The 16645-nt window shown below is 38.5% G+C and overlaps 2 protein-coding genes across 2 annotated transcripts in view; one reads left to right on the top strand and one right to left on the bottom strand.

Annotated features, from left to right (window-relative positions):
- Positions 1–16645, top strand: part of LOC119418463 (kelch-like protein 29) — a 405803-nt gene that overhangs the window by 120149 nt on the left and 269009 nt on the right. The window lies entirely within an intron of this gene.
- LOC119418708 (histone H4-like) lies at positions 10125–16332 on the bottom strand. Its single transcript, XM_037686040.1, has 3 exons — positions 16317–16332; positions 11858–12039; positions 10125–10247 (listed from the first exon to the last, which is right to left on the bottom strand). Exons 2-3 carry the CDS (start codon positions 12026–12028, stop codon positions 10125–10127), a joined length of 294 nt encoding a protein of 97 aa, XP_037541968.1. The 5' UTR covers positions 12029–12039; positions 16317–16332.

Raw genomic sequence — 16645 nt, 5'->3', positions numbered from 1 at the left:
ATATATATATATATATATATATATATATATATATATATATATTAAATCAACATTTCTGTGATATGCACACATTATCCCCTTTTAAAATGCATCTGACAAACCACTAGAATAACCAATGACATGAAATGTAACTCAGCAAAATTGATGCACTAAAATAACTGAAATATGTTTTAGACAATTATCAATTTAAACTTTGCGTTCAGAATCAGAATCCAAAAAGGGTTCAAACAAAACAACTGGACTTTTTTGTAACTGAAGACGCTTTGCTTCTCATCCGAGGAGCTTTCTCATTTCAAACAAACGAGTGTGGGATTCATAAAGCTGAGGTGTTCCGTAAGCTTGCATAATGCAGATTGACACATGCAGATTGACCTTTCACTATTCACAATAGAGGATTGTATGGGTCTTTGTTAGTCCCACCCACAGAGGGGCCATTCTGGTCACATGGTTGAAAGACCAGTTGTTTTGTTTTTAACCTTTTTTGGATTTACCATGTCCTGGATGACTGACAGTCTTCACCAGCAGAATCAGAATTAGAATCAGTTTTATTGTCTTTGCACCGAAGCACAACAAAATTACATTTCAATACAGCCCGTCCAAGTAAAACAGACATTAGGAGACGGAGGTGTCTGAAGCTGCGGCCTCATGGGAGGCGGTGCCCTTTTTGTTTACATAAGAAAAGAGAAACACGAGGGAAGTGGAGGTGCATCTCACACTGTGTCCTAGATGGGACACAGTGTGAAAGTTGCAAACAAAAGCCTCAGCACAGAAATGGCAACATGTTGATGACATTATAATACATATATGCATGAGGAAGTCTGACGAAGGCGGTGAGTTTGTCCGTGGACACTGCCAGATAGTCCCCATGGTGTTCAGCTGTTTGCACAAACTGGATGTTATCACTGTCGCACCCTGTGAATATTTCAATTGGTACATTATTAGGCATCAATTCACTATTTAAAAAAGGTACATAAGGTATAGTCTGGCTATCTTTTCAAACAAATAAATGACAATTATTTTTACTTCATATTTATTATTTATTTTTTTATTTTTAGTCATCAGCAGTCATTCTAACACAGTGTTGTTTTAGCTTCACTTATAAAATCTATTGCCTGTTAGATCTTCAGCTCATAAGGATTCAGCGGATCACCTGCTGCTGGTTGGCCGTTAGTGATTTACCTGAGCAAGGCCAAACGAAGTGCTCTGCTCTTCAGAGCACGTCTCGACACAAACCGCTTAACATCCCTTTTTAGTTGCGCACCCTCTTTATGTAAAGATCAAAATACACAAAATTCTTCAGTTGACGGAACGTCTTGATCGTCTGAATACTTGTATATGTTGGAAAATGGTTTGTTTTTTAACATTTGGTGTCATATATTTGCTAAAAGTTGTCTTCCTTTCTCAGATGCACACCATGACAAAGTCTGCCACAATCAATAGATGCTGTCAGAGAGCAGAATTACACATTGTGTCCTGTTGGTCATTGATTTCAGACAGGTCTGCTAGGCAGTGGATTGAAGCCGACCTCATGCCGTGACCAAGACAACACCGAACAGCAGGCGTCAGGGATTCACTCTGATGCTATAAAAAAACAACAACAAAAATGGAAGTGGGCACATGACAAAAAAAACATCCTCTTTCTGAATAATTTTCATTTTCAGCCTATGTGAGAGAGTTTGTGTTATTTTCCCAACATGTTGTTGACACGATGAACCAATGGGAGCGTTGTGTGTTTTGGTCCGATTCTGTGTAAAAACCATTCCAACAAGCGTATGCATCACCTTTGCAGTGCAATAAAACTGGTTTAGTTTTTACATATTTATTTATTTTCCAATTTGTAAAGCATTTATATCTGCATCAAGAACGACTCTTTGTGCGACTGCCAGTTCTTTGTTTCGGGGGAGCGAGCCTGTAATGAACAGACAGGGAGATGCTGAAATTATTGAATCCCTACGGGGGGCGAGGCTAAAAGGGGAAATGTCTTTTGAAAAGTGAGATAACCTTGTGATGAGATGTTGTGAAACGAATTGAATATGAAAAGATTAAAGTTTGAGAAGATGCACGCTTGGAAAGCTTGATGAGGGAGACAGAATGGAGGGAAGCGGTGTGGCAGGTGAGAGTTGTTTTTGAATTTGCCTCAGACAGGAAAGGAAACACCGCAGCTGAACTCGATCAAGGCATGATGAAACTTTACGCTTTCAAAGCAGACTCACACCCCGTGGAAGGATTTAAAGGAACCTCTGCTTTATGAGGCAAATCAAAAGAAGCTAAATATGAGCGCAACTAAAATGGCAGCTTTGAAAATTAACAGATGTGCATTTATTCATAGGATTAGAGATTCACCACTCAGAATATTTGTGTGTGTGTGTGTGTGTGTGTGTGTGTGTGTGATCTAGAAGACCAATTCTTTACAGCTCTGACCTGCCAATTCTACTATTAGTCATTTCTATTTCTTTCCTAGAAGGAAAAATAACAGGCTGATTTGTTTTATAACTTCTGGTTGAGTTAAACAATTTGGTTATGCAGTGAAAAATAAAAAAAACAATTTTTCAGAAGAGCACAAGGATGCATTGGCTTCTCTATGTCCAAGGAAACCTGCAAATGTCCTCTAAGTTATTGGACCTAAGTGTTTGTACAACTAAGCCCAACTGAAAAGGGTTAACATTAGGAACTGTCATTTTCACTCTATAAGTTGCAGTTTTTTTGCATAAATTTGCATGCCTGCAACTTATGCAGCGAAGCGACGTATTTATGTTTTTTACCCATATTTAGTCAAGGATTAAAAGTTATTTATTTGTCATTCACACCACATGTGGTACATACGGTGGAACGAAATTGTGTACGCAGGGTCCCAATTACATCCACCAAAGGTATAAAATGTGTGTAAAATAAAAACAGTAATAAGATTTAAGATATGAACTAAGATAAACATTAACTAAAAACACACTGAGCACTAGTAGCATAACAACAATACGCAGAACAGCAGCATGAATGTCTGTGTGAGCAGATGAGCATGAATGAACACAGCAACATGAAACCAATCAGCAGCAACATGAAACAGATCAGCAGCAACATGATATGATTTTCACAGTGATTATTCTGGTTAGAGATTCATGAGTCTTAACAGCCTCAGGGTAGAAGCTGTTCCTCAGTCTAGTGGTTCTACACTTAATGCTCCTTAACCTCCTTCCTGAGGGGAGCAGGGCAAAAAGTGTGTGTGCTGGATGAGTGGGGTCCTTCATGATGCAGGTGATCCATCACTTATAATCCAACTTTTGGCTGAGATCTGACGATTTCATTCATTCTGACATAGGAAATATTGAACACAACCATTTTCAGCCACTAGAGAGCCCTCGACTAATATAGTAAGCCAAGTGTCTCATTAATAGGTAAAAGTGGCTATTAATGAGACACTTGGCTTGCCATACCAAGCCATCTTCATCTCACTCCGAAACTCCTGTAGCAAACGTCAAATCAGCTTCATTTCGCCTCGCCGCCCAGACGAAATGCAACTGCTTTGACCATTAAAGTGCATTTATTAAGGAAAAGTTCAACTGAGACACACCTCTACTATAATGTTGAGGAAACAAGTAATTGTTTTTAGGTGGTTATCTTGTTAAATTTTGAAGCAATGCACATCGAGTCATCCCTCTGTGCGCTCCCGCTTTTGCTAATAGACTTTGAAATGCAGCTGATTTGACCACCAAAGTGGATTAATTAAAGAAAATTTCAACTGAGACATACCTTTGCTATAATTTCAAGCAAACAAATAATTGTTTTTAAGTGTTAATCTTGTTAAATTCTTGTTAAAGTCCTCCCGTGCACGCTCCCGCGGCGCCATTTGGCAGCCAATTGATTTTTGGCACAACACCGGCCCACATTTCTGGGTGGTCAGTGGTGATGCGGCAAAACGACGTGTTTGTTTTTTTCCACTTTATTAGACGGTTGCGACTTATATGGCAGTATGATGTGTATGGCGGTAAGTACGGTACAGTAATTACAGAATTAAATATTTGATTTTTGATTGCTGTTGAATTTTAGTATTTTCATTAACTAGAATAAAAAATAAATACAAATCTGGGTGTCCAATCGACTGCTCAAACTGGGTATTGACTGATTCCAGTTAATGTCCAGTTAACCTTTCTCCTAACCTTGGGTCATTGAGGCCTTAACAATGATGCCATGTGGGGTGTTTTGACCCCAGGAGGGTTAATCAGTGAATTCATAGATAGGATGCATTAACCTTCTTCAATCACACTTTTTCCATGTTTTCAAAGTTTTATTTTCAACAACAACAACAAAAAATCATACCAGCCTTCAAACAGCAGATCTTCAGAGGTCGATCCATGTGATTGATGTGAGACTTTTTATTTGAGCTCTGTAGTAGTCATTATTATCCATAAAGCATCATGTAAAACCTGAAGGCGTTTTGGTTGGCGGGTCAAGAGTGCCGTTATGTGACTATATGAACAGTTGTGTTCAGTTAACAGTTGTTAAATATGCAAAACCAGAGGTCTGCTGCATTTCTTTTTCTCTTTTCAAAAGTGGTAAGGAAGTATGTGCCAGAACATTTTAATGCTGAGAGTCAGCTTGTCTGACAATGAGAGGAGATGAAACCGTCATCCTTTTCTGCCTCTTACATCCTGTTTAAATGCCAGTTTTCATAAAACAGGCCATTAGTGATTTACACAGAAAGCTGCTCCCAAGTATTAGTCTGTGTTAATATGTAAAATGATTAAATTAATCTCCACTTTCTTTTTGCCTCTTTTGATTGTTTTTTTTTTTCTTCACAGTGAAATGGGGCTTTCATCCCAGGTATACATTCTCTATCTTCCATTTATTAAACAAAACATTCACAGCTTGCCTAGTTAGATTTTTACACCTGGTTTTTAAAATGCCTGACAGGTTTTTGCTCTGGGAGTTCTAATTTTCTGGTTTTAGGCTTTTATTAACTTTTTTTTTCTTTCAGGGTGTTTCTTTGTTAAATTGATGACTAATCTGAAGAAGAAAGACAAGCATCAAAGTGCAATTTTTAGTTTTTAATTAAGAAAAAAAAAATATGGAACCCTTTTGAGCGCTATCAAGAATCTGTAATTATGTGTTTACCTGGATCAACGAGGTCTGGATGTCTCCGCGACATAAAGGGAGAATTAATATTTTCTACTCCGAGTAGAAACGGGCAACGCTGCATTGATTGCTAATCAAGGACTCTGATACAAAGCTGTACAGACAGAGGCAGAGAAGACAGACACACACCTCCGTTGTGAGGAGTGTGTCTGTCAAACTGTCATCGGGTAGAAAAGGAAATACTTTTTTTTTTCTCCTCACTTTTATCTGTTTGAAATCTGCTGGATGGAAAGAGACACAACTTTGACAGACCTATCAGAAAACCTCACAGCTTCCTCACACAGTCGAGACGTTGTCATCATTTGCTCTCAGAAGACAACTGTTGATAGTGATCTTTTTGATTTAAAGGAGTGGGGGGAGCCCCTAAAGTTGACCAACCGGTTGAAAGGTGGGGCAGAATAATGAATAATGAAATGGGTCAAAGATAGAGTTGTCTTTTTTTTGTCTAGCTCTGGGTCTGCTACCTGCGGCTCCGGGGCCAATATTTGGTACCTCTGCTGCGGCTCTTTCAGGCTTTGACCAAAACTAAAACGAAACTGAATTTTATTAAAAATATTGTCAACAATGAAAATGGCTAGTTTCATCAGATTTCCTGTCATTTTCAAATGTGTGAAGAATAGTACAAATACAAGGCGTAAAACATCATGCTAGTAGTTTAGCTACTTTAAGTCAACTTCCAGTCTCGCAGTGTGATCTTTTTCTCAAAACCACCTGAGTATTTTTGGAATACCTTTAAGACAAGCTGCTGAGAATGAATATTTGATGATACTAAGAATAAAACACAAAAAACAAAGTCAAAATAAACTAAAGTATCTATTTTTCTTTAAAAATGTAAAAAAATATCCAACAAACTGACCTAATTTTATACTGTCTTTAACTTTATGCGTTATGTAGGATACTTAATTCCTCAACAATTAAGAGAACTCACATCGGCCTGCACAGTTCATCATTTTAGTTTTTATAAAATTATTAAAAAAAAAAATTTTTTCTTTTTGTACATGAATCTGGTCTTTTATTTGGTATTAAAATGCACAAATATCAATAAATGTTAATAATAAGACATTTTTTGTTTTATAATCTCACCCCTACGGGCCAGAAAAGCCATTTCCAACAAACTTGTGGTCCAGGGGCCACCAGTTGACAGTACACAGTTGTAGCAGGTTTTGTGGCTCCAGACGCATCGTAATTGGTAGCAAAGTGGCAAAATGTATCTTTTTATTGCAAAGGTTGCAGACCCCTGGTCTAGCTTGTCAATCTTAGTGTGACAAGATTTTCCATTTTATTCACTGCTCTTCCTGGATCTTTCTTTCTTTCTGTAAAGGTGGAATCATACCTGACCTTCTATATCATCTATAGAGACACATTATAAAGTTATCTATATAGACATCTAGAGAGACTAACCTGTATAAATAAAGGTTGAATGAATTAATCAATCAGCCACATTTTTGTCAGAATTCGCCCGTGTAAGGCCTTCTGGTCTTGATAGGGGAGTGGTGGCGCAGAGGTTAGAGAAGGTGGGCCTGTGATCGGAAGATCGCCGGTCCAAGCCCCGGTACCGACGACATAAAAAATGTGGGTGGGATAGGTGAAGCACCCACACCTGCCCCCACTCTCATTCGTCCCACTCTGGGCCCTTGAGCAAGGCCCTTAACCCCCACCATCTGCTCCTCTGGGTGTCCTAGATATCAGCTCTCTGCTCCACAAAGAGGGCTGTGGTAGCTCGGTGTCTGTGGTTGCGTCAAGAAGGGCATCCGGCGTAAAAATAACTGCCAAGTCCTTGTGCGACTTAGTTCACTGTGGCGACCCCTAACGCAGGGAGCAGCCAAAAGAAGAAGAAGAAGAAGAAAGGGGGAAAAAAGGCCTTCTGGTCTTGATTTTGATGCACACACCGGAACTTAAGTCTGAAGAGACAGTAATAATCAAGACACAGATGGGTTACTTTTCGAAAGGCAATAACTATTCTAAAACAGGGAAAGCTCTGAGTTCTGGCTGTGTGATGAGTCTCTGCTGGTTACAGAAGCCTGCATGCAAAGCCCAGGCTTCAGAAGAGATGGCTGTCCAGTTAGGTTTTGCGTTTCTTCCTTCTTTACAGAGTTTTCTGTCTTTGTGTGGGCGAGAATAGAGAGCAAACTCTCTCAACACACCGGCTGCCTCACGAGTCTGGCTCCAAACTGGCGGTCCGATAGCTCAATCTAATAAGCAGCCATTGGATACCAGATCTGAATCTCTCTTTGCGGTGTGAAAGATGAGATGCAAGTCCCTTTTCTATTTATGTCACAATGACTGTGCAATATGAGGGTGTTGTATTCAAAGGGCTGGGGAATCTACATCTGCTTTCCCACCAGCATACAGAGATCATTGTCCCTCTGATCTTTGATGGAGCAGAAGCTGGCACAGCGGATGTGACGGCACAAGCTGAAGTGTATTTACAATGAGCAGATCTCAGATATTCATCTCAGAGACTGTCTTTCTTTTCCTTACTCTACACTTGCCCTTGCTAGACTCTTGATGAAAAAGTATGTTATTTTGTGTTCCATTCTGAAGGTAATAAATCTTCATTGCAGGCTTAAAATTAGATAAATGCAACCTGAGCTGAGCAACAACACATGGCATATTTCATTTAATCAATGTTTATTTAAAAGAAAAAGTGCAGAGGCGTTGTTTGAAAATACAAAGTACCCCTCAATGCTTCCATAGAATATAAGAAAATAAGTAGCAACCAGTTTCTTCTAGTCAAACACGCTCATCTTGTTGGCAATAAGAGTGAAAACCTTTACGAATATGGCAACATTTTTGGTGTAAGGTAACATAATGCATAAAATACTCATAAAAACATAATTGGTGATACATATCAGTTTATCAAAGGTTAACAGGTCATTTCCAAACAATTTACAAGGGTTGAAGAAATTGTAAGATTTTAGCTGAACAACCCATGAGACGTCCAGTTAAATGGTATTTAGACAGGCAAGACCAAAGTAAAGTAGAGTTAAAAGACTTACAAGCACAAGATTCATATCAACTGTCAAGCATGGTGGTGGAGGGCTGATGGTTTGGACTCGTTTTGCACAAATGGGATGTTAAGTTGACCATGAACAAATTGACATGATTTGACCTGACAATCAATCCAGAAGGCTCGTCAGCAACTGACCAATCGGAGATCTCAATTTGTCCCAAAGTGAAACGCCCCTTACCTGCAGGAACTACACCCCCTTTTCCTCCGGCAATATCGTTGGGGGTTTGCATTATGGTGCAAAACTTTGACTTGTGCTCAAAGGGATTTCGTGAAAAATCATCAGAAAAAATAGTTAAAAGTTGTCAATGGGGAACATGCGATTCAGACTTGTTACCCTGAGTGTTTACAGGGTGCAATACAGTTTATTCCATTTCCAAAACCTAAACTGAGTCTGGAAAAATGTAAAAGATGGATAAATCCCTGTGGCCGACAAGCTGAATACAAAAGTGATAAACAAACAGGAAGTACCGCATGTTCGTCTGTACGAAGGTAACTGCAAGTAAATCCTCCATTTTCTGTCATAATTACTTTATGTTTAATGATTGAATTAAAGGTTAATGCTTAAAGCTAATTGTACTTTGGTTTGTGCGTTTTGTATGTAGATATACAGTATGTTGCAACTTCTGGTTGCATACGTTTAGCCTTTATTTGCTATGATCAGCTTAAAGTAACTAAACCAATTTTGCACAAATCCTTTAATAGGTTGTGTAATGTAAAATGTGCACTCAGGACGTACTGAGTTTCACTTTAAATTCTAGCAACTCTAGCTCTGCAGCATGAAAACATCTACTGCAGTAACTTTTAAGTTATTAGTCTCTTATAATGTTTTTGCCCGTCTTCTTGGCCTTAATGTTGCTGATGAGGCAAAAATTCCTCACCAAATGCCTCAGGTAACGCCGTGAGCGTCACTTCCTCCACCATTACAGCTATCTTTGTTTGTATGCCGATGGTTAGCTCACCCTGGGTTACATTTCCGCATGGGTGGAGGGATCTCACTGTTTGCGTTGTCAATTGCATTAGAGGTTGACCAGTTACTACCTGACACTGATCTTTGGCAGTACTGGACAGCCGACAACTGAGATGAACGGTTTATAAAGACATTTCTTTCTTTTTGGCTCATAAATGTAACAGTTTATTATTCATAAACATTAAAATTTAGTAGATTTTGAGAAAGTGATCTGATGTTATTGCTGCTATTCGTGATTCTCTACGCAATAGTATCTTGAGGTGAAGGCTACAACTTATTATTTTAGTAGTCCACTAATATGTCTGAAAAAATAATCAGATGCTTCTTCTAGATGCACTTCCTGTTTTGGGCTTCAGTTCATGTTTTAGCTAATCTGCCCACCTGTTGTCAATATCACCCCGATATCTCTGTTTAATGCAATACAACAATTTAAACCAAATTAAAATAATGACCTCTGAAATGGATGAGTTTGAAACCGATAAAGTGTATTAAAATTTTTGTTTAATTTGACCATCACAAAATTATTAATATTATTAACCTTTATTTAACGGGGCAAATCCAATTGAGCTTACAGATTTGCAAGGGAGGTCTGGGCCTGAAGGCAGCCCAACGTCCATGTCTTTGGACTGTGGGAGGAAACCGGAGTACCTGGAGAAAATCCATGCAAACATGAGGAGAACATGCAAACTCCACACAGAATGACCCCAGGTATAAACCCAGAATCTTCTGAGCTGTTGTGCTGCCACAAAAACAAAATTTATGTCCTTGTTGCTGTGTTTTTAAGCACTTTATAAATAAAATGGTATGGTGTAGTAATTAGAAGCTTTTTGATTTACCCAAAATAGAATTGTTTTGATCAGTGTAACAAAGTCTTAGAAATGGTTTCAGGCCTTTTTAACCCTCGTGTTTTCATCTCCTTCCACCCCCCTTTTATTAGTGTTTTTAATTCTTTTTGTGCACCATGCCTCAACCTCTTCCAATAACGTCTTGTCTTTCCTGAGGCGTAGATCCTCATCCCTACGTCAGCATTACCTCCCTCTGAGCGCGCTTGTGTGAAATTGGATTGCTGATCCGTTGGTGCTGAGTGGCAGAGATGTAATATGGGATAGCGGCAACCACATGCTCCAATGGCAGAGACAGCTGTTACAGGACACCGAGGGATCAGATATGACGCTTGACTTCCAGTCCCCATCTTTTCGAGAATGGCAAAGCTCTTAGCAAATCTCACGACAACACAAAAGGAGAGCTTTGCCGAACGACAAACAGAAACACACGAGGCGGTTGCGACGCACGCCTGCACTCGAATGGCTCGATTCACTTACATGTCAAGAGGTCATTCTCAATCCCTGGGCAATTTGAAGTGGCTGTCGTCTTAGATTTGCCATTATCATTAGTCATCGCCGCCACCATTGGTTGTCACTTCTCCTCTTCGTAATCATCAGAGGGTGAGAGGTCTGTGTCAAAGGGTAAAGTTATATTTCACACAAATTTATCCTGTGATTAACACATTGTCACGCTCTGTTGGCCTTGAAGGTGCTGCTACTTTTGAATGTGCAGTAAGTCACTGGTGGGAGTCTGTTCTAAGGCAAAAGTGGAAATGTCTCGACTAGTCAGCTGGTTAAAATATCATTTTAGTGGTGATTCATCAGTTTGAACCACTGCTTGCAGAATCATTTTCTCTCCACCATCAGTGTTGAATAAAGAGACAAAACACTCACACAAACTCAGCTTGCTTCAAGGGGCCAGGTTACTCACCTCGAGCCAGAAATGTCCAACAAAAGCAACTTAAAGTATCATAATTTGATTGCAAAATCACTTGGTGATATTATACTGATTTTAATGGAATTTTAGAATCTCATCTTGGGCAAAGGTTGACTCATAATCAGATCAGATATTTCACAACACATTGATTTACACTATTAATGTTTTGAGTGTAGCTTAGATGTTTAGCATTTGTTTTGACGTATATCTTAGTGTATATGCTTAGTATATATCTTAGATCCTTATACAGTACAGTAGTCCCTCGCTACTTCGCGGTTCGTTTTTCGCAGATTTGCTCTATCGCGGTTTTTCAAAATAAGATTGGACATGACACATGGCTGATTGATGGATGAGCTGCACAGTTGACATGGATTTTTTTATTTAAAATAAACTATTTTAAATTATTTAGCACCTGCTGCTCATTTGTGCAGCCCAAAGCTACAGAAAAAGCTTCCCCCTGCAGCTTTGTGCAGCCCTTACTGCTGCAGGATAAACTTCCTGCTGCAGCTGATCAGCTGTTCACTGTGCAGAGTGGAAAAGTGGGCGTGGCCAAGAGCACTTGCAGGTGGCAAAGAGCTGAGGAGGCAGGGAGCTGACATCGTGACATTCTGTGCTCTTTTAGAGTTTTGAAACATTGTTTACATTAGTGCAAGAGTGTGGGAAGGGTTTATAACGCCTTACTATATATCTATATAAATAATAAAATAAACTACTTGTACTACTATTCCTACTTCGTGGTTTTTCACTTATCACAGATCTTTAGGGTACGCATCCCCTACGATAAACGAGGGACTACTGTATACCGTTTCTTTTTATACTTTATATTTTTGCTATTTTGGGTGTAACTGACCTTGAGTACACAATTTCGTTCCACCTCATGTTCATTCAACTTTTATTTATACAGGTTAAATGTTGAATGAACACGAGTTGGAACGAAATTGTGTACTCATTGTAAATTACACCCCCAAATAACAAAAATATAAAAAGACAGCGCAGGTCTCCTCATAGATCAGACTGGAGACGCGCTTCACTCCACCGTGGCGAGCCAGGTGGCGGATAGTGGGTTTGGCGATTCCCTGGATGTTATCACGGAGGACTTTACGGTGACGCTTGGCGCCTACTTTACAGAGTCCTTTCCATCCTTTTCCTCTGCCGGACATTTTCACCAAAGCTCTGTCAGTTTAGTGTACCACATGTGATGCGAATTAACCTTGAACTTGAACATGATTCAGATAAAAACTTTGTGAGAAAAGATGGAGATAAACTTGAGGTAACTTCTTACAACCATTAGGACTCCAGAACACAGTTGTGTTCCACAGATTTTGTTTTCAAAAGCAATTTTTTACCTCCACATGGCCACGGAGCAAAGACACTGGACCATGCTGTCACTGAAGCAGTCTCTTGCACCGAAACACATTATTTTGCCTAACCAACATTAACATTCACTCAATCTACATAATTTTTCCTAAAATCAGGGCTCCATTCAAGGAAACCGTTTCAAGGCTTTTCCTCTAATAAAGAAGAAGAAAATGATGGCACTTCTGAGACAGCCATAAGGAAAAGATTAAATTGAAGAAGACTGACTGTTTTTCTTTGAATCAAATAGTAGATTGTAGTAGTTGTATGTCAAAGAAAGTAATTGAAAAAGATTTCTATTAAAACATTCATTTCTTTTTCACAATTTTAAAACCATATCCTGCTGCACATGTTTAAATGGGAAATGAAATGAAATAACATAGAAAAATAATGGATTTTTATGTATTTATTTTAGTTAAACACTTCCCCTCCACACAAATCCCAGTTGTCCATTTCTTTGATTTAATAATTTAACAATGTGGTTTTAGCATTTTGATGTAAAAAATCCTGAAATGGGTTAGAGTTGCTGTCCTTGGTTGATCACCGGTGCCACAACCAGCTGTGATAGAATGCTCTAGGATATATAGGGAGGATACACTGGCATTGTTTATCAGTGAACGTGGAAGCAGAAGATGTAGGTTTTGAAGAAATCATGGCACACGTTGTGGCTCTAATGGACATTCATCCATACGAGTACCATCCTGAACCAACAGCTGGATCTCCTTTGTCAGATGTTGATTATGATCATGAAGATCACCATGACTGAAACACAATGACCAAGTTGGCAACGTTTAATGGCGAGAACCAATTTTCCACAGACATTTGTCATTTAAATGTAGAATTTGGCAATTTAGTTGTGCATCAGTTGTAATTTCTATAATAGAAATATACTGTAAAGAGCAATGCTTCATGTGTTCCTGTAGTTGACATTCCACTGAAAATGGGTGATTTGGATTTGGGACAATCTTACTAGTTGTTGTTGAAAATAGTTTAATAGGTATTATACTAGATCTAGGTTACCCAACTTTAGGTTGTAACTTTCAAACCGGAGCTTAAGTAGCCAGATTAGTCAAATTTCTCCTTTTTCTGGAAAGTAAAGAATGAAACTCTCATAGTTTTGAATCAGTTTTCTCAATTAATCACAACACACTGAACCATTTCTAGCTATTTTTGCTCTTCGCTTCTTTGTTTGTGGTCGATTTTTGGGTTTGGATTGTTTCACACTTCAGAGTATTCACAGAAAAGATTGAAGAGAGTCATATTTGTTTTTCCAGACTATTATTAAATAAAAAACATGTTTTTTTTAATTGTCTCTGTAAGCAAGCGCCTCATGACTTTCTTTCAATTCGTTAGCTTCAGACATCTTAAACATTCATATGAATAAGTATTAAATCAGACGCTTTATCACAAATTTGCACCAGTTAACAAAGTACCCATAACCTTCGTATATGTTATTTTTTTTAATTATTAAACGTGCCAGTACATAAGCATGTAAATACCCTTATTACTATTTTGCCTTTTTTTTTGTTTCCATTCTTAACTTTCAAATATTTCTTCCACAGCTTTAGATGAAACTGTTCAAAACGCATCAAAACATGCAGCTCAGCTTGTGAAATCTTTTGTTTGCAGTATATTGTGCTGTTAGACAAAATTTGCAATAAAACATATAAATACAGAAAAATGTCCAACATACACAAGATTTTGGCAGACTAATGAAAAGCCGTCTTTGAAACTCTGTCGCTCAGGGATGCTTCACAGTACAAATATCATCCAACGTTTAAATGGGTCATGTAAAGTTGGGACTTTTTGTCACTGAACAGGCATTTTGGTATTTACAACATTTGTATTTACAAAATCTGATGACTTTTTTTAATGATTTCCTTTTTTTTTTTCATGGAGCATTCAACTGATTATGTCATACACATCTTTTGTTCAAACAAACTCTTGTGATTTGCTCTAAATTTAGTCTTCTTGTACAGTTTATACTTCAAAACGTAAAGTATTTTTATCTTCTCTCCCAGCGAGTCTTTCACCACATTAGGACCTACAACTTTCTGTCAAATTCTTCGAGAGGAGGGCGTGCACATGCAAACTCTCATTGGTTTCAATTCGATCTGAGCTCCGAATAAATTGTTTTTAATTTTTTTTACTCGTCATATTTCTCAAATAAACATGAAAACCATCATGTTATGACCAGACGATGTTGAATGAACCTAATGTTCCCTTACGTTGAAGACTGCCATTCATCCATGTGTAATTGTGCACATTACCAAATGACTGGATCAGTTCTGCAGCCCTGCAAAGACCCACATTTAGTGCCCCATATTTCCTTCAAGTGGTAAATGAACCCCCGCAGAGCTTAACTGATTGTATATCATTTGCTTTTTTGTGCGCTGTGCAGTGAAAACTCCCCTCCCTCATCTACCTCTTACCTCCTCCTTCCATGGCCACCCCCTATTCCTTTTGTCTGTCCTGTTGCATGGCTGAAAAATAAAAAAGAAGTGGCATTTAAAAAGGTGCACATGTGGAGGGTTTGACATTCAGTGTGCCGCCACCTTAAGGTTAACCCCACACAAAGGACACAGCAGAATGCAGGCTTTTAAAGCATCAGTCTTGTCATGTGGAATATCAAGTGTCAGCGAGGAGGCAGACGGAGCGGCGTTTGAGAGCCGCAAGTAAATAACACATCTCTCTTCAGCACGTCTGGCACTTGACTCAGCTTTGTCTCACACCTGTGCTATTAAAGTCCGGGGAGGGGGGGGGGACTCTCAGGATCAATTACATGCAGCTAGAGACAACAAGGTAATTTTGTGAAATCGGTGCAGCTGAAGTTTTATCTGTATAAATGAAAGTGGCTACAAAAAGACGAGTTCAAGACTTGTCCTTAGATCCTGCCGGAGGCTCATACTTGACTCGTGGTGAAAACATTTCTTTCATTTTTATTCATTCCTCCTTGAAAAGGGTGGACTGAAAGTGCTCTCTGCTTGATTGTAAATAGACATTGGCAGTCGTGGCTTTGAACATTCTTTGCTTGATTTGGTATGGTTTTCAGCTGGGTGCACAAAAGAGACAATAAACGAAGCTTAAAAGGGGCTTCTGGAGAATGCAGCGAAACAAAATCTCCAACCAATCGACTCGGTACTCCCTGCTCCGCCGGTGAGATGGTATCTGATGAGGAGCTTTGCCACATTTTGTTTGGTTTCTGTGTTTCGAATTGAGCAGCGCAGCTCTGCTTTTTACTCTGTGTGACGTTGGAGATGAGAAAATCCATCAGTCAGCTCATCTCTTTGGTTCATGTGTCTCTACAGGAGCGGGATGGATCGTCAGGAAATTTTGGGCAAAGTGTTTTAAATGTGATTTTTTTTTTTTTTTTTTGAATACCTTTATTTGACCAGATTAAAAAATCATGGAGATCAAGACCTCTTTCACAATATAACAATACAATACAATATAACAGTAAAGGGCAATAGTTTTAATAATAACAATTTAAAACGATTGCAATTTAAGATCTGAAACACAGGCCATGTAAATCACACCGGAGCAGGATAAAATGTCACTGTGATAGCACCCGGTTTCAACCCCTTACATTATATGAAAGCCCTTTTATACCATTAAAAAACAGTCGAGACGCAGTGAAAAAACAGACGCTGACGTGCACCTGCGGCCATCTTGGATGAATTTATGCTGCTTTAATCAAAAAGCCTGATCATATCGGTCTGGAGACTTGACAAGGCTGTGCTTCAGCGATACCTCTTAATGACTGTGATGGTTGTTTTTATTCTGCAGCATCATCAGCGCAAATTAATCTTAGAAATACATTTTTTGTAAAAATAATACTTTTTTTTTTTGTCATGACTTTTTGTGAATTTCAACACTTAGAGCTATTTTTTGTACATCGTTTTCATATTTATTTTTTTTGTTTCCCAAATTGTTTAAAAGGCTTCTTTTTTTTTTTTTTTGGTTTCTTGATTAAGTCAAAATTTGACCTGAACCTTTTCAAAACCTACCAGATAACTGGCATCGTATTTTTAGTTAGTGAGGTTTAAAACACAAAAATATAAAGTGTACTTATGTTGAAAATTGGTTTCAAACATGAAGAATTCTCAACTACAGAACTAAAAGAACAGTTTGTAAAAATAATAATAATAATAATTTGTTCTTCTGTATCCTCCCATTATATATAATATTTACTTTTTAATGGCATAAAATGTAATGAGTTATTGACTGGAATTTTATTTAATCTACAAATATTTGATTTCAGCCCATACATCTTGAATAAGAAGCACAAACACTCCAAATATGACATCCATCCATCCATCCATCCATCCATCCATCCATCCATCCATCCATCCATCCATCCATCCATCCGTCTTTATCTGTATATACACACACACACACACACACACACACACACACACACA

Source organism: Nematolebias whitei, chromosome 12, assembly GCF_014905685.2.
Source record: "Nematolebias whitei isolate Nwh7 chromosome 12, NemWhi1, whole genome shotgun sequence".
NCBI classification, from domain to species: domain Eukaryota; kingdom Metazoa; phylum Chordata; class Actinopteri; order Cyprinodontiformes; family Rivulidae; genus Nematolebias; species Nematolebias whitei.
Note: the sequence above shows the minus strand (reverse complement) of the source record. Positions and strands in the feature narration are given on the sequence as shown.

Excerpts from the sequence above, each read along its gene's own strand:
- LOC119418708 (XM_037686040.1), bottom strand. The coding sequence starts at position 12,028 with ATGTCCGGCAGAGGAAAAGGATGGAAAGGACTCTGTAAAGTAGGCGCC. Across the intron at positions 10,248-11,857 it reads TCTATGAGGAGACCTGCGCT|CTGTCTCTGCCATTGGAGCA; the intron begins GTCTTTTTATAT and ends GTCCTGTAACAG.